The 27,992-nt window shown below is 44.7% G+C and overlaps 1 protein-coding gene across 3 annotated transcripts in view; it reads left to right on the forward strand.

Moving 5' to 3' along the window:
* Positions 1 to 5,297: 5,297 nt before the first annotated feature.
* RFT1 (RFT1 homolog) overlaps positions 5,298 to 27,992 on the forward strand; it is a 45,644-nt gene continuing 22,949 nt past the window's right edge. For 2 of the 3 annotated variants that reach the window (XM_036267248.1, XM_036267250.1), the window contains exons 1-7: positions 5,298 to 5,395; positions 9,611 to 9,696; positions 14,257 to 14,373; positions 15,442 to 15,631; positions 16,948 to 17,049; positions 21,916 to 22,053; positions 27,281 to 27,359. In XM_036267248.1, coding sequence (XP_036123141.1) covers positions 5,333 to 5,395; positions 9,611 to 9,696; positions 14,257 to 14,373; positions 15,442 to 15,631; positions 16,948 to 17,049; positions 21,916 to 22,053; positions 27,281 to 27,359 — 775 coding nt within the window. In that variant the 5' untranslated portion in view covers positions 5,298 to 5,332. The remainder of the gene's footprint in view (positions 5,396 to 9,610; positions 9,697 to 14,256; positions 14,374 to 15,441; positions 15,632 to 16,947; positions 17,050 to 21,915; positions 22,054 to 27,280; positions 27,360 to 27,992) is intronic. The other variant, XM_036267249.1, reaches the window with a different exon arrangement.

Below are 27,992 nucleotides of genomic sequence, written 5' to 3' on the forward strand. Positions count from 1 at the left end.
AAATGAGATTATAAAAGTGAAGTGCCCAGCACAGTACCTATGCATACTCAACAAATGTGACTATTAGTAGCGCAACCATGTTCTCATGCCAGGGACTTGTGAGTGCAGGGCAGAGTTTTTTTTTTTTGTTTTTTTTTAATCCTCATCCAAGGACATTTTTTTCCATTTTTTGTTCAGATAGAGTGGGAGGGAGAGAGAGAGAGAGAAACATCGATGTGAAAGGGACACATCAAGTGGCTGCCACCCACATGACCAACCAGGGCCGGGGACAAACTGCAACCGAGGTACATGCCCTTAGCTGGAACCAAACCTGGGTCTCTCTAAATCGCAGGCCAATGCTCTAACTGCTGAGGCAAACCGGCCAGGGTGAAGGGCAGAGTCTTGAGGTTCTCCTGGAGGGATGGAGCCTGGTGGAGGTCCTCCACTTGGTGAGCAGCAGAAAGCTTTGGCAGGGCAGGACCCTCACCCAAGATGCCCACCTCCCAGTGGCTGGTATATGGGACAATGCCCAGCTCTCCTGCCTCCACCCAGCTGAGGTCCAAGGCCCCACTTGCCCTAGCTAGCTTGTACCATGCCTCCTTGTCTGCTGGCAGCCTCCCTCCCCGCTGCCCTGGGAGCCTGACTGACTTGGCACCAAACCGGGCACTCCCTCCAGCTTTGAAATAAAATAGCCAGCTCGGGTCAGCTTTCCTTGGCAAGGAGGCCACCTGACACAGAGGGCAGCAGGGAGGGGGAAATAGCTCCTTCAGTGACCACCAATTATGGTCTGGTATTCTCTAAGGATCACTTGCTCCCCAAACCAGGTGACCCCTACAAAAGAACCTTTTCATTTTTCTTTCTTCCTTTCCTAGTCCTTCATTAGTCATGTATCCATGCATTCGGTCATTCAACATTGAAATGTCTACTGCGTGTCAGACACTGGGACTCACCAGGATTGGCAAACTTTTTCTGTAAAGGGCCAGACAGTAAATATTTTCAGTGTTTTGGGCCCTGGCTGGTTTGGCTCAGCGGTTAGAGTGTCAGCCTGCGGTCCAGAGAGACCCGGGTTCAGTTCCTGCTAAGGACACATACCTCAGTTGCAGTGTGTCCCTGGCCCTGGCTGGGTCGTGGGGGAGGCAGCCACTTGATGTGTCCCTTTCATGTCGATGTTTCTCTCTCTCTCTCTCTCTCTCTCTCTCTCTCTCTCTCTCTGTCTTCCTCTCTCTCCCTCCCACTCTATCTGAACAAAAAACGGAAAAATGTCCTCAGGTGAGGATAAAAACCAAAACAAAACAATCATTTTAGATCTCTTATCCTTCTAGACAACATGGAGGGACCTGGAAAGTATTATCCTAAGCGAAACAAGCCAAGCAGAAAAAGACAAATACCACATGATCTCACTTATTTGTGGAATATAATGAACATAACAGTCTGAGGAATAAGGTAGATCCAGAGACATGGAAGTAGGGCACAGACTGACAACCCTCAGAAGAGGGGGTGGTGGGGGGAGGGAAGAGATAAACCACAGAACTTATATGCATGTACACATAACCAATGGACACGGACAACAAAGCTGGGGACAGGGTGGGGGGTTGGGGAGGAGGGTGTCAATGGGGAAAAAAAAGGAGAAACATCTGTAACAAAAATAAAATAATTTAAAAATAGCCCTGGCCGGTTTGGCTCAGCGGTTAGAGCGTCGGCCTGTGGTCCTGAGAGACCCGGGTTCGGTTCCCGCTAAGGGCGCGTACCTCGGTTGCAGTTTGTCCCCGGCCCTGGTCGGTTGTGAGGGTAGCAGCCACTCGATGTGTTCCTTTCATGTCGATGTTTCTCTCTCTCTCTCTGTTCCTCTCTCTCCCTCCCACTCTACCTGAACAAAAAATGGAAAAATGTCCTCGGGTGAGGATAACACATTTTCAGTGTTTTGGGCCAAACTACTCTGCTATTGTAGCAAAACATTAGCTATAAACATATATAAACAAATGGGTGGATGTGGCTATGTTCCGATAAAACTTTATTTGTGGACACCAAAATTTAAATTTCATATGATTTTCATATCTCATGAAGTATTTTTCTTCTGATTTTTTTTCTCCCAGCCATTAAAAAAGGTGAAAACTTTCCTGGCCAGTTTTTCTCAGTGGTTAGAGTGCTGGCCTGTGGAGAGAAGGGTCGCAGGTTTGATTCCTGGTCAAGGGCACATATTAGGGTTGCAGGTTCAATCCCTGGCCCTGGTCAGGGTCATGCAGGAGGCAACCAATCGATGTGTCTCTCTCACATTGATGTTTCTCTCTCTCTTTCTTTCTCCCTCCCTTCTTTCCACTCTATCTAAATATCAATGAAAAAATATCCTCGGGTGAGAATTATCCAAAAAATAAATAAAAATAAAAAGGTAAAAACTATCCTCAGTTCACAGGTCAAACGAAACAGGCCACAGCCAGTGGGCCATAGCCCTCCACACAAAGACCATGGAGGGTGTCATGCCCTGTTGGTATCAATACCGTCAACAGAGGCGAGGCCACTGGAGAGGCTCAGTGCAGCTGAGCCACTGCAGCCCTCCCAGAGTCCACTCCCTCAGTGCCACATATGATCTCTGTTTCAATATGGGGACTCTGAGCTAAGTCTCCTTCAGGGCCAGAGCTTTTTGAAGGTAGGAACATCACTCTTTCAGCATTTGGAGTCAGAAAGCACGTAGGTTCAATACTGGTTGACCACTCCCTAGCTGAAGGGGCTTGGGTGTGAGTAACATTAACATCTCTGTCCCTCAGTTTCCTCATCCGTAATACCTACCTCATGGGTTGTTGAGAGAATGAAGGGGTACAGTGCTCAGACAGGTGCCTGACGTGGGGTCAGTGGTCAGTGCTCAATGACTCTCATCACAATTCCTTCTCCCCAACCCACCCCAGCACCCAGCATGGCTCTGGGCACAAAGTTCCTGCTCAGTTTCTCCTTGCTAAGTCTTAACTTTCAGAACGAAAGAAAAAGATCTATGACTTCTTGCCCAGGAGCTCCTGGGGGTCTGGACTCTGGACTCCTGGGTGGCTTTGCCCTTCAGACTTAGCTTGGAGCATTTCTCTTTGGCTTCTTTGCCCCCAGAAAAATGATCTCCTTGTCCCTACCAGACCAGCCCATTTGGATGCCCAGGGTTAGAAGCATGTGGACATGAAGAGCTCTTGGTTGGTTCTGCTCCAGGGATGAGCTGTGGAGGAGGCAGCTCCTTGGCTGGGGATAAAGGGAGCAAGAGCCTATCTCACCTGCCAGTCCAAGGTCCATGGGGTGGGCAGGCTGCCAGGTCAAGGCCTTGGGCATCTTGGCCCTTAGGCTGAATACCTTGACCCTCCAACTCTTTGCTCTCCTTTCCAGGTACACGCCTCTCCCAGGTGGGTGCCCAGTTTTCTCTGCCTTCCAGAACATCATGCCTTCCTACCCCTCCTAGAGCCTCTATTACCTTCTCTGGTTTTATTCTTTCACAGCACTTATCACTATGTGAAATTTTATTGTTTGTTGTTGGGGGGGGGGGTGTTTTTCCATTTCCCTTCTACTAGAATTTAAGCTCCTTAAGGGCCAGACATTTTTTTTTTTTTTTTTACTTTGATTCTTGTAATTACCCTCACAGGAGAGATAATATCCCCTATTTAACAGTTAAGCAAACTGAGGTCACCTGGTTAGTGAGTAGCAGAATGAAGATTCAGGGCCAGGTCTTTCTGACAATCAAAAGCTCACATTCTGTTCCTCTACCATAAAATAGAGTTGGATAATCTGGCAAGATGTGGATAGGGAGGTACATATGCCTTGAGCCCCATCATCTCTTTCCAGCAGCAGTAAAAGTCAGGGGGTATTTATGGGAGTCCTAGGAACTTTCTCTGCTATCTTGCAGGAGGCAAAGCCAGGTGGGCTTCACTCTTGCCTTCTTGGAACTCATAGGCTGTTTAGACAGAGAAACATATTCTAGTCTCTTCATTGTAAAGCAGATTGTGCTAAGAGCGATTAAGGGTTACAAAGTGCTTCATAGGTGCTGTCTTAGTCTGCTCAGGCACCTGCAACAGAATACCATAGACAGAGTGGCTTAAGCAACAGGAATTTATTTCTTGCAGTTCTGGAGGCTGAGAAGTTCAAGAAAAAGTGCTGGTTAATTCAATTTCTGGTAAGAGCTCTCTTCCTGTTTTGAAGCTGGCTGCCTTCTTGCTGCTATCCTTACATGGGGGAGAGGAAGTTCATTTCTCTTTTGTCTCTTCTTATAAGGACACTAACCCCATTCATTAAGAGTTCCACCCTCAAGACATAATAACCTTTCAAAGGCCCCACCTCCAAAAAACATTATACTTAGGATTAGGGCTTCAACATCTGAATTTGGGGAGGACATATATTCAGGTCCACAGAAGGAGCTGATACTCAGAATAGTCAGGACAGTGGGGCCTGAGGGGGGGGGGGGGGCATCAACGAAGGCACTTCCTTGAGACAGGGCCTATTTGAGGAACAGTAAGGGTTCCTAATGGCTAGAAACTAAAGTGTGTTGGGAAAGGGCAGCGATTATATATAAGGTGGGTGAGAAGGTAGGCTGGGGTCAAATCACAGAAGACCTTAAAGAGATTGGGGAAGATTGGGCTTCCCAAAGTCTGCATAGAAGATAATAAGATCACTCGTGAAAAACAGCTGATTGTGTGTTGGGTTCTTTACATTTTAGAAAGCACTTCTCTCCACTCTTCTGCTCTGTCCTCACAACTGGCAGCATGCAGGTAAGGGAGGCAAGTTTAGGATTAGGAGCCTGGGATCTGCTCCACCAGGGACAAGATGTGCAGACAGGAACAAGTCACTTCACATCTCCGAGTCTCACCTTACTTATCTGACAACAAGCCCAATTCTCAGCACTTTAGGAAGAAGTCCACAGAACCACACATGTCAAAATGCTGTATTTAACTCCTGGTCCTCAGTTCTTTGTTAAATTGGGTCAATTTCCGTCCAGCCTAATTTAGGGAGCTGTGGCTGAGATTTTGTAGGCAAAGGCCAAAAGGCAAGAATCTTTTGAGGCCAGGGAGGTTAGTGTTTTTTGGGGATGGTAAGCTGAGAACCTTAGGGCGCTTTGGCTACTCGACAACTTTTCTTCGTAGCGGTCACTAGCTTATTGGAGACAGGTAGGGATGGGCATAGAAAGCGCAAAAACCTGTACGAGAGGAGAGGAGCTGCGACGCAGAACACTGACGTATCCCCGCCCCGCCCAGTTAAAGCACCGGCACTTCTCGTGCCCCGCCTTCCGTCCCCATGTCACCAATCAGCGAGCGAGCTGCTCCATGACGCTCTGTTCTCGCGACGAAGCTGGCTGACGGCGGCGTTTCCTGGTGACAGACCGGGTGCCGAGGCTATGGGCAGCCACGAGGTGCTGGGCCAGGCGGCCCGGCTGGCCTCCTCGGGTCTGCTCCTGCAGGTACTCTCTGCCCCGTCGGCCCCAAGCGGTCCCGCAGCCGGGATGCGCGAGGAGCCCGGCTGCGGGCAGGCTCAGTCCCTGTGTGCATCCCGCTACGGAGGGGTTCGACAGGAGGAGGTGGCGGCGGAGATGGGGCTCCTGGGCCTGGAGTTGGGAGCCTGCGTTCAGCGCCCTGGCTGGGAGATTGCAAACAAGCCCTTTCCTTTTGAGAATTTAGTTCCCATATGTTAGTAGGAGAGAGATCAGGTGGCAGAGGTGTTGGTGGTGCTGTAGAATCTGATATTTTTTAAGGCAAGGGGTTCATTTTGTTCATTACCCTCAAACACGTTCCTCAGATTCTCTGACTTCCACTGAGTTCAGAGAGACAGTTTGGCATAGCTAAGAACAGGGGCTCAGGCAGGCATGAATTGAAATCCTGGTTCTGCCATGTGCTTGCTGCATGAACCAGGACAAGTGACTTCACCTGCTAAGCCTCAGCTCATTGGAAAATGGGGGTAGTAATAGTAATAGTAATAGTAATAGTAATAGTAATAGTAATAGTAATAGTACCAGCCCATAAAGTGGCTGATGGCTAATTAAAGTTATTCAGATAATTGCACTTAACAGTACTCTTGGTATGCACTTAGTAAATATTGGCTGTGTCTTCCTTCTGGCTATGTGACCTTGGAATAATCACTTCCTCTTGGTCCTAATTTTCATCATCTGTCAGATACGTACATGCCAGGTGATCAAAATGGTATCTAAAGATCCTTTTAACCCTAGGAGCTGATCATTCTAAGTCAAGTGGTTCAGTTTCTCTTTCACTCTTTTTTTTTATTTTTATCCTCACCCGAGGACACCTTCCCATTTTTTTGTTCACATGGAGTGTGGGAGGGGGGGGGGGAGAGAGAGAGAGAGAGAGAAACATCAATGTGAAAGGGACACATCGAGTGGCTGCCACCCGCACAACCAACCAGGGCCGGGGACAAACTGCAACCGAGGCACGCGCCCCTAGCCCGAACTGAACCCAGGTCTCTGTGGACCGCAGGCTAACTCTCTAACCTCTGAGCCAAACTGGCCAGGGCTCTCTATGTCACTCTTGAGCCATTCAACCCTTCCTCACAAAAAGCTTGAATCCACTTTCCCCCTTATTTTATTTTATTTATTGATGTTTAAAATCTTCACCCGAGGATATTTTTCCATTTATTTTGAGATAGAGTGGGAGTGAGGGAGAGAGAGAGAGAGAGAGAGAAACATCTATGTGAGAGACACATCGATTGGTTGCCTCTTGCACAAGCCCAACCAGAGACTGAAATCACAACCGGGGTACATTCCCTTGACCAAAATCGAACTCCAGACTCTGGTTTGCAGGCCCATGCTCTAACCACTGAGCAAAACCAGCCAGGTCCCCTTACCACTTATTTTAGAGAGTCAACATTTCACATGGAGATTAGGAGAAAGAGCCAGGCAGGCTTGGGGTCAAGTTTGGGCCACGTCACTTGCTAGCGGCCCACCCTTGGGAAGATACAGTCAGAGCTCGTTTATCGTGGTTAATCAGTTCCAGACTCTACCACAATAAATGAATTTCCATGAAGTAGGATTCTTTATTTATATACAGTAATCCCTTGACATTGCATCCTTCGACTTTCGGAAAAAAACGCGATAAGCCCTGGCCGGTTTGGCTCAGCGGTTGGAGCGTGGGCCTGTGGACCAGAGAGTCCTGAGTTCGGTTGCCGCTAGGGGCACGTACCAAAAAAAAAGCGATAGAGTGAAGCCGCGAACTTGAAGGGCAAAGTGGCGAGGGAATACTGTAGCTTGAGTTCTATGAGCATTAGTTTCCTTATCTTAAATTAGAACAATAATACAATCTCATAAGGTAATTAGGGAGATTAGATGAAATGCCTGATATGTGCCTAGCACATTATAAGTACTTAATAAGTATTAGCTATTTTTATTACAGTCATTAGAATGTTTTAAATGGTCATAGTAGGAATGAAAGGACATTGGGCAACTCACTTTGCTCTGAGTCTTACTTGCTTCATGTGCATTTACTCGGTTGCTTTTAAGGGTCACATAATTAACAGAAATGAAAGGGCTTTTTTTTAAACTATAAATTCCTTTACAAAGTTAAGTGAAGACTTACTAATAAGGGCCAATATGTGGAGCAAATACTGGATAACATGAGCAACCTTAGAGCTTCATTAGCTCAAATTCTCACTCAGACCAATTAAATAGGGAAAAACCTGAGGCATTAGGTTTCTTAGACAAGGATAACTTTGACTTTGAAGTTAACATAAATGTGCTTATGTGGGTTTTATAAAAATAGCCATAATCTTTACATACTTGAGTGTTTTTTTTTGTTTGTTTTTTTTATCCTCACCCAAGGACATTTTTTCATATTTTGTTCAGATAGAGTGGGAGGGAGAGAGAGAGAAACATTGAAGTGAAAGGGACACATCCAGTGGCTGCCACCCGCACAACCCAACCAGGGCCGGGGACAAACTGCAGCTGAGGTACGTGCCCTTAGCGGGAACCGAACCCAGGTCTCTCTGGACCGCAGGCCGATGCTCTAACCACTGAGCAAAAACGGCCAGGCCATACTTGAGGGTTTTAATTCAATCTTGTATGCTTTCTCAATTTACAATGCAGACACTTGAGGTAGCTTTGCAATTACATTGTAATTTACAAGAATTTGAGAGTTTATTCTCTGTCTTAACTCTGAGCTGGCCATAGTGAAAGTGCTAATGCCTTTCATTTGTATGTATATTTTTTAAAAATGCTTTTACTTACACAATCTTGTTTGATCCTTATTATCCTATGAGATTTGCAGCCTCATCTGACAGGAAGAGAATGAGGCTTATAAACATTAGAGGATGAAGGAGCTAACAGTTAAATGGTGACTTGAGATTTTTAGCTGAATGCTTTTTCCCATTGGTTTCAAACCCCTAAAACTGAGTACAGAATTTGGTGTATATATATGTACAGGGGTGGGCAAAAATAGGTTTACATTTGTCATGCAAATAAATAATACAATAATAAATAATAATGCAAAGATAAATTCTGTTTTGCCCAACTATAAACCTACTTTTGCCCACCTTTGTATGTACCTGCCTGTTTCTAAGGAGGGAGACAGAACTTTCACCAGACTCACAAAAAGTCACATTCAACCCCATAAATGTTAAGATTGTGATATTTTGGCTTTGGAGACCCTTCTGCTCTGTGACACTTAGGGACATTTTTAAAGTTGCACCCTCCCTTTTTGGTCTTACCTTTCCCTGGAGATTTTTCAGACTGTAGTGGTTCACTGGCATACTTGGTTGACTAAGATTGCAGCTGTTCATGGGTAACTCTGAAAGTGTTTGACAGAGAAGTGATTTGGCGTTTGCTCACAAGTGCAGTTAAGTTACACCTGTGGTGCTGCTGGGACGCAGAGAGAGAGTTACTTAGTGAGTGAGGCTTGCACCCCAGCCAGCATCCCCATTTAGTAACCCAATTTCATTGCAACCTGTTCTTCTCTGTCTCATGGGAAGAATTTTTTGCTAAGGTGGTCTTCTTGAATTGACAGGTTTGAAAGTCTCAGGATATATTCCTTGCAAATGGCAATGGCTGGATTCTACCCCCTGCCCCCCATTTTACATTATCTTGTTATTGCAGTTGTCATTTAAAGGATATTTTAACTCCTCTCTAGAAGGTGGCAAATATTAAGTAAATAAATACAGCCTTTTCTGTTTTCTGATTGAAAACTGAAGTTCAAAGAGATTAAATGTCATTATTGGAATCCCCAGATATTAGAAGCAGAAAAGAGAAATTAGACCCCATGATTACTAGTGAGCCTACTCTACCCTGCAGGCTCCCACTTGCAAAGTGTGTGCTATTTCTAAACAGGCTGGAAGAGGAGAGGCAATGTGAAGCACTAAATAAAATTCTCTTTCTGCCTCCTGGAGCATCTGACTTTGAACCCAAAGACGTCCCCTGAGTCTGTCAGGGCCTCCTGCTTCTCATCAGTAAATGAGGGTTTACTGATGGGTCCTTTGACCACTGCCCAGGTGTGCCAAGAAAACCCAAGGAATGAAATTTTTGGAAGAAATGCAGACAGGTTGAATGTTTTACAAAGGGTCTCCATGGCAAGGCTGCTGTGTGTCATTACATTAGGAAGAACAGCCACATTGTTTTCATTTCAGCAAAGTATACACTCCCAACATAATTTATTTTTATGTTTTTCTTCTTTTTCTGTAGGTGGTGTTTCGATTGATCACCTTTGTCTTGAATGCATTTATTCTTCGTTTTCTGTCAAAGGAAATTGTTGGCATAGTGAATGTAAGGTAAGAAGGGATGTGCCCTGGCATGGTCCACAACTCATCCCCAGTCAGGTTTTCCTCTGTGCTGGTGTGTCACCCTCGGATTTTAGAAGCATGGGCATTTACTAGAGTCAGAGTGTTTTAGCAGTGGGCTGGGGTGAGGGAATGAGTGGGGGATGTTGCTCTTAATGGACCCATGGAGTGTTTTCCATTAGCAGCCTCAAAATGTACATTTCCCAGCCAGCTTTTTCCTGTCTGCCTGCTCTTAGAACCCTGGAGAGGAGTGGGAGTAATTCATTGCAAACGCGTCTCAGGTGTAATTCTGTGTTCTTGTCCTGCTGACAGCAAAGGAAGCAGGAATACTGCAGTTCATGAGGATGTGCTTTGTAATCACAGGGCTGGAACAGTGAATTTTCTCTCTCCTAAGTGAATTGTGCAGTGGAAAATGATAGCTGAGATAAAAGCTTAAGTCCTTGTCATTAGTTCCTTGGAGGCTCTTAGTGACTTACTTTGTCTTTAGACTCAGTTTGTTTCTTCTACTCTCTTTTCTGTTCAAGGACGCCCACACATACTCTGTATTCACAGTGACACAAAAGTATATGAAGTGATGTGAGTGTGCAGAACAGCTCAGCTTCTCAGGTGTGTCTTCATGTCCTGATAAATAAGACAGTCTGTTCCAGACAGCATTTCACGGCTAATACCTACCAAGCATATGCTCTTGTCTCTGTTCTCGGAGCTTAGTGAAGGTTCTCAAACAAGGACGGGCAAGGGAATCATCTGGGAGCTTTGCACTAGGTAGGGCTGAGGAGAAGCCCGAGATCCTGCATTTTGACAGACTCCTCAGTTGATTTTAAAGTAGGGCACATACTTTGAGAAATACTGTCTTTTGTTTGTTTTGTTTTTTCTTTATTGATTTTAGAAAGAGAGGGAGAGGGAGATAGAAACATTGATGAGAGAGAACATCGATTGGCTGCCTCCTGCATGCCCTCCAATGGGGACCCAGCTCACAACCTGGGCATGTGTCCTGACTGGGAATTGAACCAGCAACCTCTTGGTGCATGGGTCAGTGTTCAACCACTGAGCCACACCAGATGGGTAAGAAATACTGTTTTGTTTTATTTTATTTTTATTTATTTATTTTTTTATCCTCACCCAAGGACATTTCTCCAATTTTTTTTTTAATCCTCACCCCAGGACATTCTTCCATTTTTTGTTCAGATAGAGTGGGAGGGAGAGAGAGGAAGAGAAAGATAGAGAGAGAAACATCTACGTGAAAGGGACACGTCGAGTGGCTGCCACGCACATGACCAACCAGGGCCAGGGACAAACTGCAACCGAGGTACGAGCCCTTAGTGGGAACCGAACCCGGGTCTCTCTGGACCACAGTCCGACGCTGCTGAGCCAAACCGGCCAGAGCTAAAATAACTTTTTTTTTTTTTTGGTACGTGCCCCTAGCGCGAACCAAACCTGGGTCTCTGTGGTCCTCAGACCGACGCTCCAACCGCTGAGCCAAACCAACCAGAGAAATACTGTTTTAAAAGCAGGAAGGAAAATATCAAGTCCTTTTAGGTGCTCAGACTTTTTAAAAAAAATCTTTATTGTTGAATGTAAAATGTATTACAGATGTTCCACATTTTTCCCCCATTGACCCCCTCCTCCCCACTCCCGCTCCCCTCCCATCTTTTCCCACACTATTGTCTGTGTCCATTGGTTATGCATATAAGTTCTTTGGTTTATTTCTTCCCACCCCCCCAACCCCTTTCCCTTTGAGTTTTGTCAGTCTAGCAATGAATTTGTACTTCTTAATCTCTTCACCTTTTTCACCCATTCCCCTAACCCCCTCCCATCTGGCAACCAACAAAATGTTCTCTGTATCTATGAGAATGTTTCTGTTCTGCCTGTCCATTTTGTTTGTAGATTCCATTGTCGATAGATATGTATTCATTGCCATTTTGTTTGTTCATATATTTTATCTTTTTCTTCAAAAAGACCCTTCATCATTTCATATAATAACGGTTTGGTGGTGATGAACTTGTTTAACTTTTTCTTGTCTGGGAAAGTCTTTATATGGCCATCGATTCTAAATGACAGCTTTGTAGGATAGAGTAATCTTGGTTGTAGGTTCTTGCTTTTGATCACTCTGAATATTTCTTGCCACTCCTTCTGGCCTGCAAAGTTTCTTTTGAGAAATCAGCTGACAGTCTTATGGGAACTCGCTTGTAAGTAACTAGCTGCTTTTCTCTTGCTGCTTTTAAGATTCTCTCTTTGTCTTGAACCTTTTGCATTTTGATGATGATGTGTCTTGGTGTGGGCCTCTTGGGGTTCATCTTGTTTGGGACTCTCTGTGTTTCCTGGACTTGTATGTCTGTTTCCTTCACCAAGTTAGGGAAGTTTTTTGCCATTATTGTTTCAAACAGGTTTTCGATTTCTTGTTCTTGCTCTTCCCCTTCTGGCACCCCCAAGATACGAATGTTGGCACGCTTGAAGTTGTCCCAGAGGCTCCTTACACTATCCTCATTTTTTTGGATTCTTTTTTCTTTTTGCTGTTCGGGTTGGGCGTTTTTTGCTTCCTTATATTCCAAATCGATGGTTTGCTTCTTGGCTTTACCTACTCTACTATTGAATTTGTGTAAATTATTCTTTATTTCAGTTAATGCCTCCTTCAATTCTGACTGTGCATCCATAATTTCTGACTGGTCCTTTTTTATGCTCTTGAGGCCCTCACTAAGTTCATTGAGCATTCTTATAAGCAGTATTTTGAACTCAGCATCTGTTAGGTTGCTTATCTCCATTTCGTTTAGTTCTTTTCTTGGCGTTTTGTTCTGTTCTTTCATTTGGGACCTGTTTCTTTGTCTCCTCATTTTGGCTGCCTTCCTGTGTTTGTTTCTGTGTATTATTTAACGAGAGGTATGGGGCCAGCTGAGACCAGATGTTGCTCGTTTGAAAGAATTTAGAAAAAAACTGAAGCAGGATCCAAGACAGGCCAATCCTATGGTTAAGCAAGTGGCAACAGCTTGGGTGGGCCTGAAAGTTGGGTGGGGTGGGCCTGAAAGTTGGGTGGGGTGGGGCGGGGGTGGGGCGGGGGTGGGGCGGGGTGGGGCGGGGCGGGGCCTCAGGGAGTCACCAGGGCGGGGCTACCAGTGTGAGCCAGGTTGTTGGAGTCCCAGATATGGTGGCTGTCTGCCACCCCAGGGAAGGGCTCACCAAAGGAACAAAGGCCTCTGACAGCACGTTTGTCCCAAAGAAAGCCCTCGCTCCAGTGCCAAACAGCTCAGTTCTTCCCTGTATGTCTCTGGTGCCCCTCGAGCTGCCTCCCTCCAAGCTTAGAGGGAGTGAGTCCGGTAAGTCCGTGCGCGGGCCCTTTAAGGAGCTGCCTGGGGCTCCAGCCAACTCAGCTTCCCTGAGCCTCAGTTCCCGCTGGTTTTTCCAGCCAGAAGTTATGGGGATTCTCTTCCTGGCACTGGAACCCTGAGTGGGGCACCTGGTGTGGGACAGGGATCCCTCAGTCCTCAGCAAGGACCCTCTCAGCCGAGATGTCCTCCTGATTTTTATCCGTCACACGTGGGTGTGGGACCAGCCTGTCTCGCCACCGGCCCTCGCCCCTCCGCCCCTCCTACCAGTCTGGATGTGGCTGCTGCTTTAATTCCGTAGTTGTAGGACTTCCATTCAGCTTGATTTCAGGCGGTTTAGAATGATGGTTGTTCTGTAGTTTATTTGTAACTTTGATGTGGTTGTGGGAGGACGCGATACCGCATTTACCTACGCCGCCATCTTGACCGGAAGTCCTAGGTGCTCAGACTTTAAAGCAGTTTGGGCCTCTCCCCATCTAGAAGCCTCCAGATTGGCAGGTCCCTGCTTTGATAGACGTTGTTTGGCCTGCCCCCTCCTTAATGGATGGTTCAGTCTCCTCATTCGCAGTGTTGAACAGAAGCACTGAGTAGCAGGATGATCCTTGCACAACCTCAGAAACCTTAGCCCTGGGCCATCCCCACTCTGGCTTCATCTGGCCTGTTGAGGAAGGGAAACCTCAGCTACTTCTCACTAAGGTGCAGGAGGGTCCAACTCGGTGCTGCCAGCCTAGGCCAGGCCGTACTTTGGCAAGCCTTGCTAACCTGGGGTGCAGCAGCCTCTGTGATGGCTACCAGCATTTTTGCCTGTCCTGAGATTCTTTTGGCCAGAGCCTCCATTCAGTAGAGCCTCAGCTTCTGTCACAAGGGCCATTGGGTCACCAGTCTGAGTGACCAAGAGGTCCCCTTGTTGTATGGGGTCATATCTTAGTCTTTTCCTTACAGGCAGAGCCACACCTCTGCCTATAGGCCACAAAGCCTGCAGGCTTTGGGAGCCAATCTGGCAGTTTCTGTCCCGGGCATAACTGTGTAGGCACACACTCAGGTGTCCCTTATTTGGTTCCTAACTTTGTTGTTTGAGTGGATTCGAGTAGTGAGGGGTCCTGTAAGAATTGTCTTCTACATTACCACCAGTGTTTTATGACCAAGACTTTCTCTTCCTGTTGCTGGTAAAATCTCAGAAATTCTCTCTATTAAAAAACTTGAGACCTTATTGATTTCTGCGTTCCCTTTACAGGCTAACATTGTTTTACTCTACCACCATCTTCCTGGCCAGAGAGGCCTTCCGGAGAGCATGTCTGAGTGGGAGCACCCAGCGGGACTGGAGCCAGACCATTAACCTCCTGTGGCTAACGTGAGTTGTGCTTTGTCAGGAGACAGTTTCAAAGTAACAAGTATTACAAGTTAAATAGCAACAGTTGCCTAAAGCTGAACTGTTTCCAGCTTTGGTTTTAAGGTGGGTTTCTGGGGACTTGGCATCTGCTGTTTTCTCTCTGGGTGGCCAGGAGCCAGGAGGAGGCTTCAGGTAGGGGTTCCTGGGCCAGGTTTTTAGCACTAGTTCTTCCCTTTTTGGAGGTGGTTTCTGTTCCTGATCCCCAATCTGGGCTCCACTGGGCCTGTGCCATCTTTTTTATTCCTAACCTTTTCCCAATGTGGTATTTTCTGAGCTTTTAACAACCACTTAGTATTTTTTGAAATCCATTTAGGAGTTTCATTATATCTATCTTCAATTTTATGTTGCTTTCAGTCCTGCACCTTTTAGAATATTCTTGAAGACCAAGTACATCAGCTGAAAATGGTAATAGCTTTTCTGCAGTTAAATCCCTGCAGGGAGGGCTGGTGGTTGAGGTTTTTCCCCAATGCTGCTCTTGGGCAACCCTCATGGACATGACTATCACAGGGCTGGTAGGTTTTCACTTTATTCGAGGAATGACTGTTAACTACCCAGTCATATTTAAATGCTCTACGGTAGACACGTGAAGGGATACTATGTACTGGACTATTGGTCATTTGGGTGTGAGTACCAGCTATATACTGTCTTTTAGTCATTCTAAGTAGAAACAACAGGCGCGCACTTTTGGGGAATTTTGCTTTTTGAGTCAGTGTAACACAATGGATAGGAGTATAGCCTGGCATCAGACAGATCAGAATTGGGTCCTGCTTCTGCCCTTCACTAGCTGTTCATGACCTTGGCCACATTACCCAGTGCCCAGCAGTCTTAGTTTCCTAAATGGAGATAATGACAGGATCATTGTGAGATGCCATGAGATAAAGGGGGTGAATCATGGTATCTGGCATGAAATAAGTGCCTTAATTAGCTATTTTTATGCTTATAACCCTATTTATTTTCCATTCAGTGTTACTATTTTAATATATATTTTAATACTTATCATATTAAAAGATATTTCCCCCCCATTTTTAGAGTCCCTCTGGGTGTGTGTTGGTCCTTGTTCCTGGGCTGGGTCTGGTTACGGTTGCTTGAAGTGCCTGATCCTAATGTCGTTCCCCACTATGGAACTGGAGTGGTGGTATTTGGTATCTCAGCTGTGGTGGAACTTCTGGGAGAGCCCTTCTGGGTCTTGGCACAAGCACACATGTTTGTCAAGCTCAAGGTCAGTATGCCTTCCATTGTGAATGGGAAATGCAAAGAATAAGGGGAAGAGTGTTTGTTTGTTTTTTAAAAAATGCTTTCATAGGAGAGAATGATGTTTATAAGACTTGTATCTAAAAAGGTAATTGGAGAAAAGGTAATATCAGTTTAGTTCATTCACTTGAAATTTGGCAGATGGGCCGAGCTATAGTTTACCTCTGCTATCCTATTAATGTAAAAACAGTTTTGCTAATAGGGAAATTATTAGTTTAGATAAGAATTAAGAGGATGCCCTGGCCAGTTTGGCTCAGCGGTTAGAGCGTCAGCCCATGCAATGAGTCTCGGGTTCAATTCCAGTCAAGCGCACGTACCTCGGTTGTGGTTTAGTTCCTGGCCCCTGTTCGGTTGTGTGGGAGGCAACCAGTCGATGTGTCTCCTGTCACATTGATCTTTCTTTCTCTCCCCTCTCCCTCCCTCCCTACTCTATCTGATGATAAACAGAAAAATATCCTCAGGTGAGGATTTTAAAAAAAGGAATTTAAGAGGACTATAAAGGTTTTTCCAATTTTTCTATTGAATACATACACACACACACACACACACACACATATATATTCTTTTTTTTCCCCTTTATTGATTTAGAGGGAGAGAGAAATAGAAACATCAATGAGAGAGAATATCAATTGGCCACCTCCTATATGCCCCCCACTGGGGATTTGGTCCACAACCTGGGCCTGTACCCTGACTGGGAATCGAACCAGCGACCTCTTGGTGCATGGGTCAGCGCTCAACCACTGATCAACATCAGCCGGAATATATATATTTTAAATATATATTTGAATTCTTTTTTTTTTTTCAGAGAGGAAGGGAGAGGGAGAGAAAGATAGAAACACTGATGAGAGAACATCGAATGGCTGCCTCCTGCAAACCCCTACTAGAGGTGGACCCCAAAACCCAAGTATGTGCCCTGATTGGGAATGGAACCTGTGACCTCTTGGTGCATGGGATGACGCTCAATCCACTGAGCCACACCAGCTGGGCTATTGATTATATTTTTAGTTATATACTAATATTAACTTTTCCCTTTATCTTTAAAATATATAATTTGATATGTATAGAAGAATATATATAATATGCATGTCAGTCTTAAAGCATGGAGATTCATGAACCTACCACCCAACACAAGTAGAACAGTCCCAAAATCATGTCCAACCACATGCCCCATCCCCTCTGCCAGGGCAACCACTAGCCCAGAATTTCTATTTGTCATTTCTTTGCATGTTTTAAAATAGTTTTTAATAATGTTTGTAAAATGCACTCTTTACCACATGTTTGCAGGTGATTGCTGAGAGCCTGTCCGTAATCCTCAAGAGTATATTGACAGTTTTTCTTGTGCTGTGGTTGCCTCACTGGGGACTGTACATTTTCTCTTTGGCTCAGGTAATAGTTATGGCTTTTAACTTTGATATAATCTGTTTTTCACCTGGTTTTGTCTTCTTGTTCCCAATTCTACGTGGCTTACGTTTGAAGTATCCGTGCATGTGTGGAAGGCTAGAAGCTCTAGATGCTCTTGACACTGCTTCTCCTCTCTCCGCCATGTTTCTCCTACACCCTGCACTGATGCCACTGTGTCCCCAGGGACCTAGTGAAGGCCACACATCAGGCCTCATTGTCAACATAAAAACTCCTCTAGACATTTGGTGGGCGAGCCCATATCAAACTGGATTTCAATCAACTGTTTTCAGACTAAATAACACATATGCAATGTGATTCCCACCCCATCCCCTTACTGCTTTTATTCTCCTCCATAAGACAGTCAGACGATCAAAGACCCTAACCCTAACCCTAATCCTCCCTCTCTAAACGTTAATTAAAAATAAATAAATTAATTAATTAATAATAAAAATCTCACATAATTCAGAGGGCATGAATCAAGTCTTAGTATGTACATTTTCAGTTTTAGCAATTTGGGCTTCATTTCCATCTTATCATTTTCTAGTTCTAGTTCATATTTCTAGTTCTAATAAAAATACAAGTAGAGTACAGTACTAATTTTTTAAATGAAACCTAAGATCAGATAGTTACTATAATATCTTATAGTATAAAGCAGTTTGTAGTTTTTTCTTAATGTATAGGAAGATAAGTTAAAATTTTTAGTAATGATTTATGTAAAAACCTTTTCCATGTCCTAGACAAAAATTACAAATATTTTTGTGCAACACAGAAGAGCTAGATTTAAAATTAATACAATAAGAATGAGAATAGCAATTTGAAAATTTTAGGCATGTTATTTGTGATTATTTTTGTCATGTTTTATTAGCTTTGGAACTGCAGTTCTCAGCATTCATCATACTTTAAAAAAAAAATTGTTTTCTTTATTGATTTTAGAGAGAGAGAAAAGGTGAGGGAGAGAGAGAAAAACATCAATGAGAGAGAACACTGACTGGCTGCCTCCTGCATACCACTCCTACTGGGGATTTGGCCCATAATCTGGACATGTGTCCTGACTGGGAATTGAACTGGTGACCTCTTGGTGCCTGGGTCAACTTTCAACCACTGAGCCACACTGGCGGGGCAGCATTCATCATACTTTTTGATGTTCTCTCCCTAATAGGAAAAGAGGGCCACACAGGCACCCAGTTACTGATTCACTTTTCTTGGGAAAGGCACTTTCCTTATGATTTTCTGATTGTCATAGCTCTCGCCTAGGCTATGTCATGCATAGGTCATAGGTCAGCAAGGCCAGTTCTGAGTTTATTTGCTTCCTTATCATAAGAATTCTGAGAGCTCTTCTCTGGTACATTCTCTGTCGATTTACGTGTTAGAAATCTAAGAGCCAACAGCTCTTCACACCAGCAGGCAAGCCACAATGAATGCCCTGGGATTCCCTTTGTCCGGCCCATCTCCAGGTTGCTCCTCAACCTGGAGCTACCTCCTCAAATAGCCCCTCACCCCACAGCATCAAATGTCAAATAATAGGGTCACTCTGGAATATATTAAGAATTCTTGCCCTGGCTGGTTTGGCTCAGTAGTTAGAGCGTTAGCCTGCAGACCAATGAGTCTTGGGTTCAATTCTGGTCAAGGGCACGTCGTACTTCAGTTGCAATTTGTCCCCAACCCTGGTTGGGGTCGTGCGAGAGGCAACCAGTCAATGTGTCTCTCTCACATCAATGTTTCTCTCTCTCTCTCTCCCTCCCTCCCTCTCCCTCTATCTGAAGATAAATAGAAAAATATATATCCTGGGGTGAGGATTTAAAAAATAATAATTTTTATAACTCAACAACAAAAAGACAAACCATCAAAAATGGGTAAAGAACTTGAATAGACATCTCACCAAAGAAGATGGACAAATAAATGGCCAATAAGCTCATGAGAAGAGGCTCAACATCATTAGTCATTAGGCAAATGTAAATAAAAACCACAGTGAGATACCACTTTACACCCATTAGGATGGCTATTATATAAAAATAATAAGAAGTGTTGGTGAGGATATGAAGAAATTGAAACCCTTATAACTGGCTTGTGGTAAAGTAAAATCATGCAGTCACTGTGTAAAGCATTTTGGCAATTCCTCAAAAAGTTAAATGTAGAACTGCCAAAAGACCCAGCAATTCCACTCCTAGGTATTTACCCAGAAGAATTAAAAAGAGGTGTACACCCTGGCTGGTTTGGTTCAGCGGTTAGAGCATCGGCCCGCTGACCAGAGAGACCCAGGTTTGGTTCCTGCTAAGGGCACGTACCTCAGTTGCAGTTTGTCCCTGGCCCCGGTTGGGATTGTGCAGGTGGCAAACAATCAAGGTGTCTCTGTCATGTTGATGCCCCCCCCCCCCCGGCTCTATCTGAAGATGCAAAAAAAAAAAAAATCCTCTGATGAGGATTAATAAAAAAAAAAAGGTGTACAAGCATCTTGTACATGGATATTTATAGCAACACTATTCACAATAGCTGAAAGGTGGAAGCATCCAAAATACCCAACTGATGAATGGATAAACAAAATGTTGTATATCCATACAATAGAATATTATTCAGTCATAAAAATGAAATACAGATTCATGCTACAACACGATGAACCTTGAAAACATACTAAATGAAAGAAGCCAGAGACAAAAGGCCACCTATTGTATGATTCCATTAATATGTAATATCCACATGATCTCACTTATTTGTGGAATATAATGAACAAAATAAGCTGATGAACAAAATAAACCCAGAGACATAGAAAGGAGTATGGTTCAGACTGACAAACCTCAGAGAAGGGGCAGGGGGGATGGATGAGTTAAACCAAAAAACTTATGTGCATGTAAATATGTCACCAATGGACGTAGACAACAATGCGGGGGCGAGGGGGAAGCAGGGGCAGGATCCAGAGGAGGGTGTCTAGGGGGAGAAAAGGAGAAACATCTGTAATAAAAATAAATTAATAAAAATTGCAACAACAAAAAATGTAATATCTGGAATAGGCAAGTTCAGAGAGACAGCAGCTTAGTGGTTGCCAGGGAATGGGGGAAATGTAGAATGACTGCTTAATGGGTACAGAATTTCCTTTTGGAGTAATAGAAATGTTCTGGAATTAGATAGTGATGGTGGTTGTACAACACTGTGAATGTACTAAAAGTCACTGAATTGCATGCTTTAAAGTGGTTAAAATAGTCAGCGTTATGTTATGTAAATTTTTCTCAATAGAATAAAGAGGAGGGATCATGTAGTTAGGCTGCGCTGCATGAAGACTACTCTAGGTTGTTTCTGTTTCCCCAGGCCCTGCTCTGTGGGAAGATGAAGAGAGGTGGGGAAGTAAGCTGGAAAAAGGGTGCTTATCCCAGGGTGTTGGCAGCAGGTGGTATAGCTCACAGCAGTGCTGCTGTGTCTTAAAAGGCTTGCAGGAATGAAAGAAGGGGGGGGGGGTGCGGGTGGAATTGGAGGAAGGTGGTCAAAGGTACAGACTTCTAGTGATTAGATAAATAGGTACTAGATGTATAATATACAACATGACTATAACTAACACTGCTGTATGATATATAGGAAGGTTGTTAAGAGAGTAATTTCTGTGAGTTCTTATCAGAAGAAGAATTTTTTTCCTTTTTTTCTTTTCTTTCTCTTTCATTTTTTTAAAAATATGTTTTATTGATTTTAGCGAGAGAGGAAGGAAGAGAGAGAGAGGGAAAAAAACATCGATGTGAGAAACATTAGTTGGCTGCCTCCTGCATGCCCACCACTGGGGATTGAGCCCACAACCCAGGCATGTGTCCTGATGGGGAATCGAACTAGTGACTTTTGTTGCATGGAATCGCACTCAACCAACCGAGCCACACCAGCCAGGGCTTTTTTCTTTTTATTGTGTTTATATGAAAAGATGGATGCTAGCTAAACCTATTGTGGTAATTATTTCACAATATGTGTAAATCAGACCTTCATGCTGTAAGACTTATACAGCGATGTATGCTAATTAGTTCTCAATAAAACTGAAAAAAAAAGAAGGAGGAGGAGGAGGAGGACAGTGGATGGCAGGCATAGATGGGACAGGCATGGACAGCAGAGGAGCCTAAACCTGCTACACTACTACTCTTTGTCCTTGCTCTGAGCCTCTCCTTATAGATGTTTCCAGATTGAAAGAGGGGCCTGGAGGTCCCATTCATTCTTGATCTAGTGTGCACTGCTGTTTTCAGGGGGAAAGAGGGTAGAAGGAGCTTGGGAAAAGGAGGTCTTTGAATACTCCTCCCAAACTGCAAATAAAACCCCAGCTGCTGCCTGGCCAAAAGCCATCCTGTGTCCCAGGTGGGTGGAAGGAGTGTGGGCTCTCTTATCATTCCACCCTTCCCTCCCCATCCTGTAATAGTTCTTGCCCTGACCATGCACTGGGCAGAAAGGAGAGAGCCAGCAGCTCAATTCTGTCTTGTAATTATAATGTTACAGGTTCTAGGGTTTATGGAAAATCCCCAGACCTAGAGGATGGCAGGTCTCTGGATACACATGGATCCTCACAGTGTGCTATCAAAGCAGGAGAGCTGTTTTTGGTGTGGTTTTTTTGTTTTTTTTTTGTTTTTGCCAAATGCAAATTCTTTGAGAATATATCTGACACTGGTATGGCAGTTGGCACTAGTGAATATCTGTCTGGAAATTGTGTTCTAGTCAAGTGAAGTATTTGGAACACTTTCCCCAGAGATGCTGCAGTGGGACTGGGTCTCAGTGAACAGACCAGAGGGTGAGGCACTGCTCAAGAGAAGGCCCTTGGGGTAAAATTTGTGGGCATATCTTAACTATGCCTATACTAAAACATGTGATTTAAACTCATTATTTTCTTTCTTTCAGCTTTCCTATACTGCAGTTCTGGTGCTCTGCTATGTTATTTATTTCAAAAAGTTGCTAGGTTTCCCAAAATCAACCAAGCAGCAAACTCTTCCTGTCTCCAGAATGACAGATCTGTTGCCCAGTATTCTGAGAAGTGGAGTAAGTAGTGTGTTTTTGTCTCTTATCCTTCAGGGAAAGAAACTACAACTTGATTGTTTATTGTTGTTATTATTATTATTGTAAAGAGAATTTAATAGCTCATATTTATTGAGTGCTTGCTATGTGCTCAGTTAGGGTTTCTAGATCTTGGTACTATTGACATTTTGGGCTGGATAATTCTTTGTTGGAGGGGCTGCCCTGTGCATTGTGGGATGTTAAGCAGCATTCTCGATTTCTACCCACTAGATGCCAGTAGCTATCACCCCCCAGTTATACCACCCCCACAGTGTCCCCAGACTCTGCCAAATGTCCCCTGGGGGACAAAATTGCCCCCAGTTGAGAACCAGTGTGCTAGGTCTATGCCGAGTATTCTACATGCCCTTATTTATAACAACTCTGTGAGGCTGACACTATTGTTTATATTTTACAGTTGAGAAACTGAGGCTTAGTGACTAAATACCTGCCCAAGGTGAGGGTCAGAGCAAGGACAGGAGCCTGGAGTGGCTGGAATCCCAGCAGAGCACAGGCTGGAACCGCTGTGTTTCACTCTCTCTGTTCTGCTGTCTCTTGGTTTTTCCCAGGATTGCGCTCTAGCACAGATATTCCAGAGTGCTGAGGAAGCAGGGGTGGCCCCTGCAGGGTCCCCTCATCTTGTATCAGGCCTGTCTTCCAGGTAATCCACTTTCCGATGTAGACCTCTGAGGATTCTTTTTTTTTGGTACGTGCCCCTAGTGGGAACTGAACCCTGGACTCTGTGGTCCGCAGCCCAATGCTCCAACTGGAGCCAAACCGGCCAGGGCTGAGGATTCTTGATGCTAACATGTGGGAGCGAGGCATAATCTTTTTCTACTCAATTCTTCAACTCTCAGTCCATCTGACCTTTATTTCCTGATTCTTGTGGGGTCGGTGCTGCTGTCTATGGCCCGGAACTGCATGTGTGATGTCATACTGCCGGCCTCTGCTTGGCTCCTTTGTGTACTGCTCCATTCTGGGCTGGCCCACTTTCCCTCTTCCCCTGCCTGATTGCTGGCTGGACGTGGTGTGCTTGGTTGAGGTAAGGCTCTGACTGGACTTCTCCTTATTTCTCTTTTGTGAGTCCTTTAAAGAGTAGTAAAATATTTGGGACTTTAGTCTCAGAACTTACGGAATCTTGCTCTACAACTTTTCAAAAAAAAACAGATTTATGTAACAAAACCAGATACGTTCTGATCTGTTAGATAAAATTTCTCCCTTCTGATCAACTAGATTTTACCTTTAACCTCAATCAACATGGCAATTTTGGGATACACAGTTCCTCATCTGCAGGCTTAGAGGCTTAGGACTCAGATTGCTTCTCTTGCCTGGAGCTTCTGCGACTTGCCACAGCTGGACTAAGCATGCGGCAAAGTCCCCTCCCCTGAGGCTCCCTAGGGTCCACCTGTACCGAGCCTGGCCAGCTTACCTACTGGAGTTAAGATGTGTACTCAGCTGACTACACTGTAAGACATTGTGTGTGTGTGTGTGTGTGTTCGTTCGTTCGTGTTCGGTGTTAACAAAATAGAAATACAGAGAAAGAACAGATGAATTCCATCTGGGAGTATCAAGGAAGGCTTTATGGAAGAAGCTGCTTTTGAGCTGGGACTTGGCACATGGGTGGGCAAAGGTGAATGTGTGTGTGTGTGGTGGAAGTGCACATTTGTGGCTTCAGAAAGGAAGAACCTTTGCTCAGGGCCTATTATATGCCCATCATTATGTTGGAATTGGGATTGACTGGGGTAGTTAGGTTGGATGAACAGTTGGGGAGGGAAGAGGAAGCAAAAGGTGGAAGGAGGTTATGGCCTGCTGGGCTAGCACCAGGTGGTGGTGGCCTCAGTGCTGGGGAGCCTAATGAAAGGTTTTGAACAGTGCCAGGATCTGATTGCTTGTGTTGGGGAGCTTACCCTCTGTTACACGTTTATTGAGTGTCTTGTTTTCTGTCATTCAATGAGCTCCAGCAGATAGGACTTCTTATCCCATTTTGTAGATGAGAAAATTGAGGTTTAGCAAAGTTAAGTATTTTGCCCATTGCTTTTGCACTAATAGCTTGGGAGCTGCAGTTGAGCCCCAGTCTCTGAGCTTGACTCCAAAGCCCAAAGCCCACCATGAGAAGGACGGGCTAGAGAAAAGGTTGGAAGTGGAAAATCTCACAAGGAGGCAGTGGCAATAGTTCAGATGAGAAGCAATGAGACCAGTAGGAGGGTGGAGATGGAAGCATGGGCAAAGCCAGGGCAGAGTCCATAGCCCTGGAGCAAGAGGGAAAGGAATGAGTGCTGTGTGGGGTTTGGAAGCAGTGGAGGTCATGGGACAGAACAGTGGCCACAGACTCCCTGGTGGCTCAGTGAGGTTAGGATTTGACTGGTCGGAGCATCCTGAGTCAAAAGAGTTTGGGGCCCTGGCCGATTTGGCTCAGCGGTTAGAGCATCGGCCTGCCGTCCAGAGAGTCCTGGGTTCAGTTCCTGCTAAGGGCACATACCTCAGTTGCAGTTTGTCCCTGGCCCTGGTTGGGTCGTGCGAGTGGCAGCCACTCAATGTGTCCCTTTCAGATCGATGTTTCTTTCTCTCTTCCTCTCTCCCTCCCACTCTGTCTGAACAAAAAATGAAAAAATGTCCTCAGGTGAGGATAAAAAAAGGGGGGGGGGGGTGGAAAGTGACTCAGATGAAAGCACAGTGAGCCCCAGAGTTCCGGTGCCAGACCTCTCCTGGAGGTCCTGCCTATCGCCTTTCTCCATCCACGTTTCAGTTTCTCCGTCAGTGCAGCGAGGCAGTGGAATGGCTTGTTGGTCAGGGGACTCTGAGAAATTCACAGCCTGTAGACCAGTTCAGCAGTACCAACCTAGCCCATAAGAAATAGGCCTCTTTTGACCACCCCACATGGCAAATCCACTCTGAACAAAATGTTTTGTAAAAGCCCGAATAATGCATTTCTTTTCTACTTAGCAGAAGCCTCTGAAAAGAAACCTAATCTCTGATCAGAATTCCCGCCTCTTTGTCCTTAGTGGACATTTTGGACATAGTAAGCAATATGGCCATTCCTTTCGAACCATGGGTCTATTTATTTTTTTATTTTTTTAATCCTCGCCCGAGGACATGTTTTTATTTAGTTTTAGAGAGAGGGGAAGGGAGAAAGAGAGAGAGAGAGAGAGAGAGAGAGACATCAGTGTGAGAGAAACATTGATTGGTTGCCTCCTAAATGTGCCCCGACCAGGGATCAAATCTGCAACCTGTCTATGTGCCCTGTCCAGGAACCGAGCCCACAACCTTTTTGGTGCACAGGATGGCACTCCAACCAACTGAGTCACCTGGCCAGGGCATGGGTTTATTTAAATTGAAGGCATTAGGAGAAAGGAATGCTCAAGTATGAGGTATCATATCAGAGATACTGGCATGATTTCACTCTGCTAAAGAACTTTGCTTTAAAAGAACTCAGTCATCTTCCCAAACCCATTCACAGCCTACCAGCAGGCTTCAGAAGGGCCTCGTGGGGCAGCTGTAACTATTTGTTTCCTTGAAGAGCACAGGTATTGCTGTGCAGAGCCACCCTAGAGTAGAGGATCACCTGGCAAGGGGAATGTAAGAAAGAAGGTTCTGTCTGTGCCCACGGCTCCTGACTGGGCAGGATCAGTACCCCAAACATGACGTGGTCCACAGTGCCCCCTGGTGGTGGTAGGTAGTCTGGCGCCCTTTGTTCTGGGGAAAGGAGATGCCCAGTTCCTTCTCACTGGGAAAGCTTTACTCCTAAACTAGAGCTATCCCTGGCATCTGCTCCAGGTCCAGTGATGCCCTGAAGGAAGTGTGATTTGGGAGGATTCAGGCTAGTTCTTTCAGTGTCTGGAAGAAAGGATCTGAAATCAAGGGGTGAGGAGACTGGAAATGACCCTTGCTTTCCAGGGGCACTCTGGACTGGCGCAGCTCCAAGTGGAGCCACCAGCCACATGTGGCTGTGGAGCATTTGGAGTTGAGATGAGCTGTAAGTGCAAAATCCACACTGGACTGCAAAGACAGTCCAGTAAATCATGTGCAATACCTCTAATATTTTTTTATATTTTGAAATGATAATATTTTGGATTAAATATATTAAAATTAATTTCTTATATATAATTAACTTGTTTATTTTTACTGTTCACTGTGGCTGCTAGAAAATGTAAAATGACGTATGTGTCCTGTATTATGTTTCTCCTGGATAGCCCTGTTCTGTGCAGATGGGCTTTGGGCCAAGAGCAGGGCCCATGTGACTGGACAGGTTCCAAGTTTGCCCTTAGGTTAACTTCTGTAGCTAAAGTTGACCTTTCGGAGAGGTGGAGTGGTCTTGGCCTTTGTGATTCACCCCTTTCCTCCCAAAGAGCCCCCTGAAATCCCACTTTTCAGAAGTTATCACTTAGAATTAACAAGAACTTTTCAAAATGCAGTTCCCCTGAGATTACGAACCTAACACATAGATTGAACATTTAGGGATCCAGAATGCCTTTGTGATAGAGGAGGAAACCTCAGAGGGTACTGGGGCGAAATAGAAAAAAATGAAGTCGTGTCCAGCTAGCTGCTCAATCCTCCTCTTTGTGGTCAGCTCTCTGGCTTTGATTGAGGCTTCCTGTCTGTTACAGGTTGACCTCTGCCCTTCCTAAGGACCCCTGGGAGTTTTGGAAGAGCCATGTTAGAAGTTTTGATTTTGTTTTTTCCTTTCTTCTGTCATATCAATTCTGAGTGGTTTAACTGACATGAGAAGCCTGACTTCTTTTGAAATATAAAAGCAAAGCTTATATACTTTATGTAAAGGGATCCTAGATGCTAAATATAGCATTAAGACATGGAGTATATGGAGCAGAACTCGTTTTGCAGCTTGGCATGCTTCAGACATTTTTTAAGGAAAGAATTGACAGTGAGCTATATTGCGAGATGTGGTCAGCTTACTGCCTGGGTAGCAGCAAGGGGACAGCACAGTTCATCAGAGGTCTCAGTGCATGAATCCTGGGCAGGCCCGTTACGGGGGGGAGCTGTTCTACCTAGAGATTTTGCCTTCATGTTTATTCTTTTCTCTTCGTACATTCTTTGCCAGTATTTGTTGGATATCTATGTGCTTAGAATTCAATGACAAAGTAGTGGGGACTATCCAAGTTGGGATTTAGGGACCAAAATGAATTTGCCTCTCATGTAGCATTATTGTACTCTTAGACTTGTAAAGCCTGCGATTTTTTTTGTTTGTTTTCTCTTTTAGGCTTTTGTAAATTGGAAAGAGGCTAAATTGACTTGGAGTTTTTTCAAACAGTCTTTCTTGAAACAGATTTTGACAGAAGGTAAGTAAAAGGTCACCCAGAGCAGTTAGGAAACCATAGTATAAGTAAGGGGATTCCACAGAACTCCTGGTCACTTAGATCCAGACCACCTGCTGGGCGGAGGAACCTCAAAAAGGAGAGGGAAACGAGCTTTTATTTAGTTTGTCTAATCTCTCAACAGCCTTGTAAGAAAGATACTGTCTTTATTTATTATGGATGAAGAGACTGAGGGTCATTGAGGTTATATAACTTCTTCAGGGTCTTATAGTAATGAGGAACAACTTAATTTGAATCCAAGTCTGAATCTCAAAACCCATGTTATATCATTTAAATAAATGTATTATAAAAATATTATATCAAGTATAGAAAAATTAAAAAATAGAGAAAACTATCTGTAGTCTCATTATCCTATTCTAGCTTTTTATACACTTCTCTTTTCTTTTAAGCTTTTTTAAGAACCAGCCCTGGCCGATTTGGCTCAGCAGTTAGAGCATCAGCCCTCAGACCAAAAGGTCACAGGTTCGAATCCCGGTCAAGGGCATGTACCTGGGTTGTAGGTTTGATCCCCAGTCCTGGTCAGGGTCGTGCGGGAGGCAACCAATCCATGTGTTTCTCTCATATTGATGTCTCTCTTTCTGTCTCTCTCCTTCCTTG

This window comes from Molossus molossus, unplaced genomic scaffold (genome assembly GCF_014108415.1).
Source record: "Molossus molossus isolate mMolMol1 unplaced genomic scaffold, mMolMol1.p scaffold_m16_p_18, whole genome shotgun sequence".
Lineage (NCBI taxonomy): Eukaryota > Metazoa > Chordata > Mammalia > Chiroptera > Molossidae > Molossus > Molossus molossus.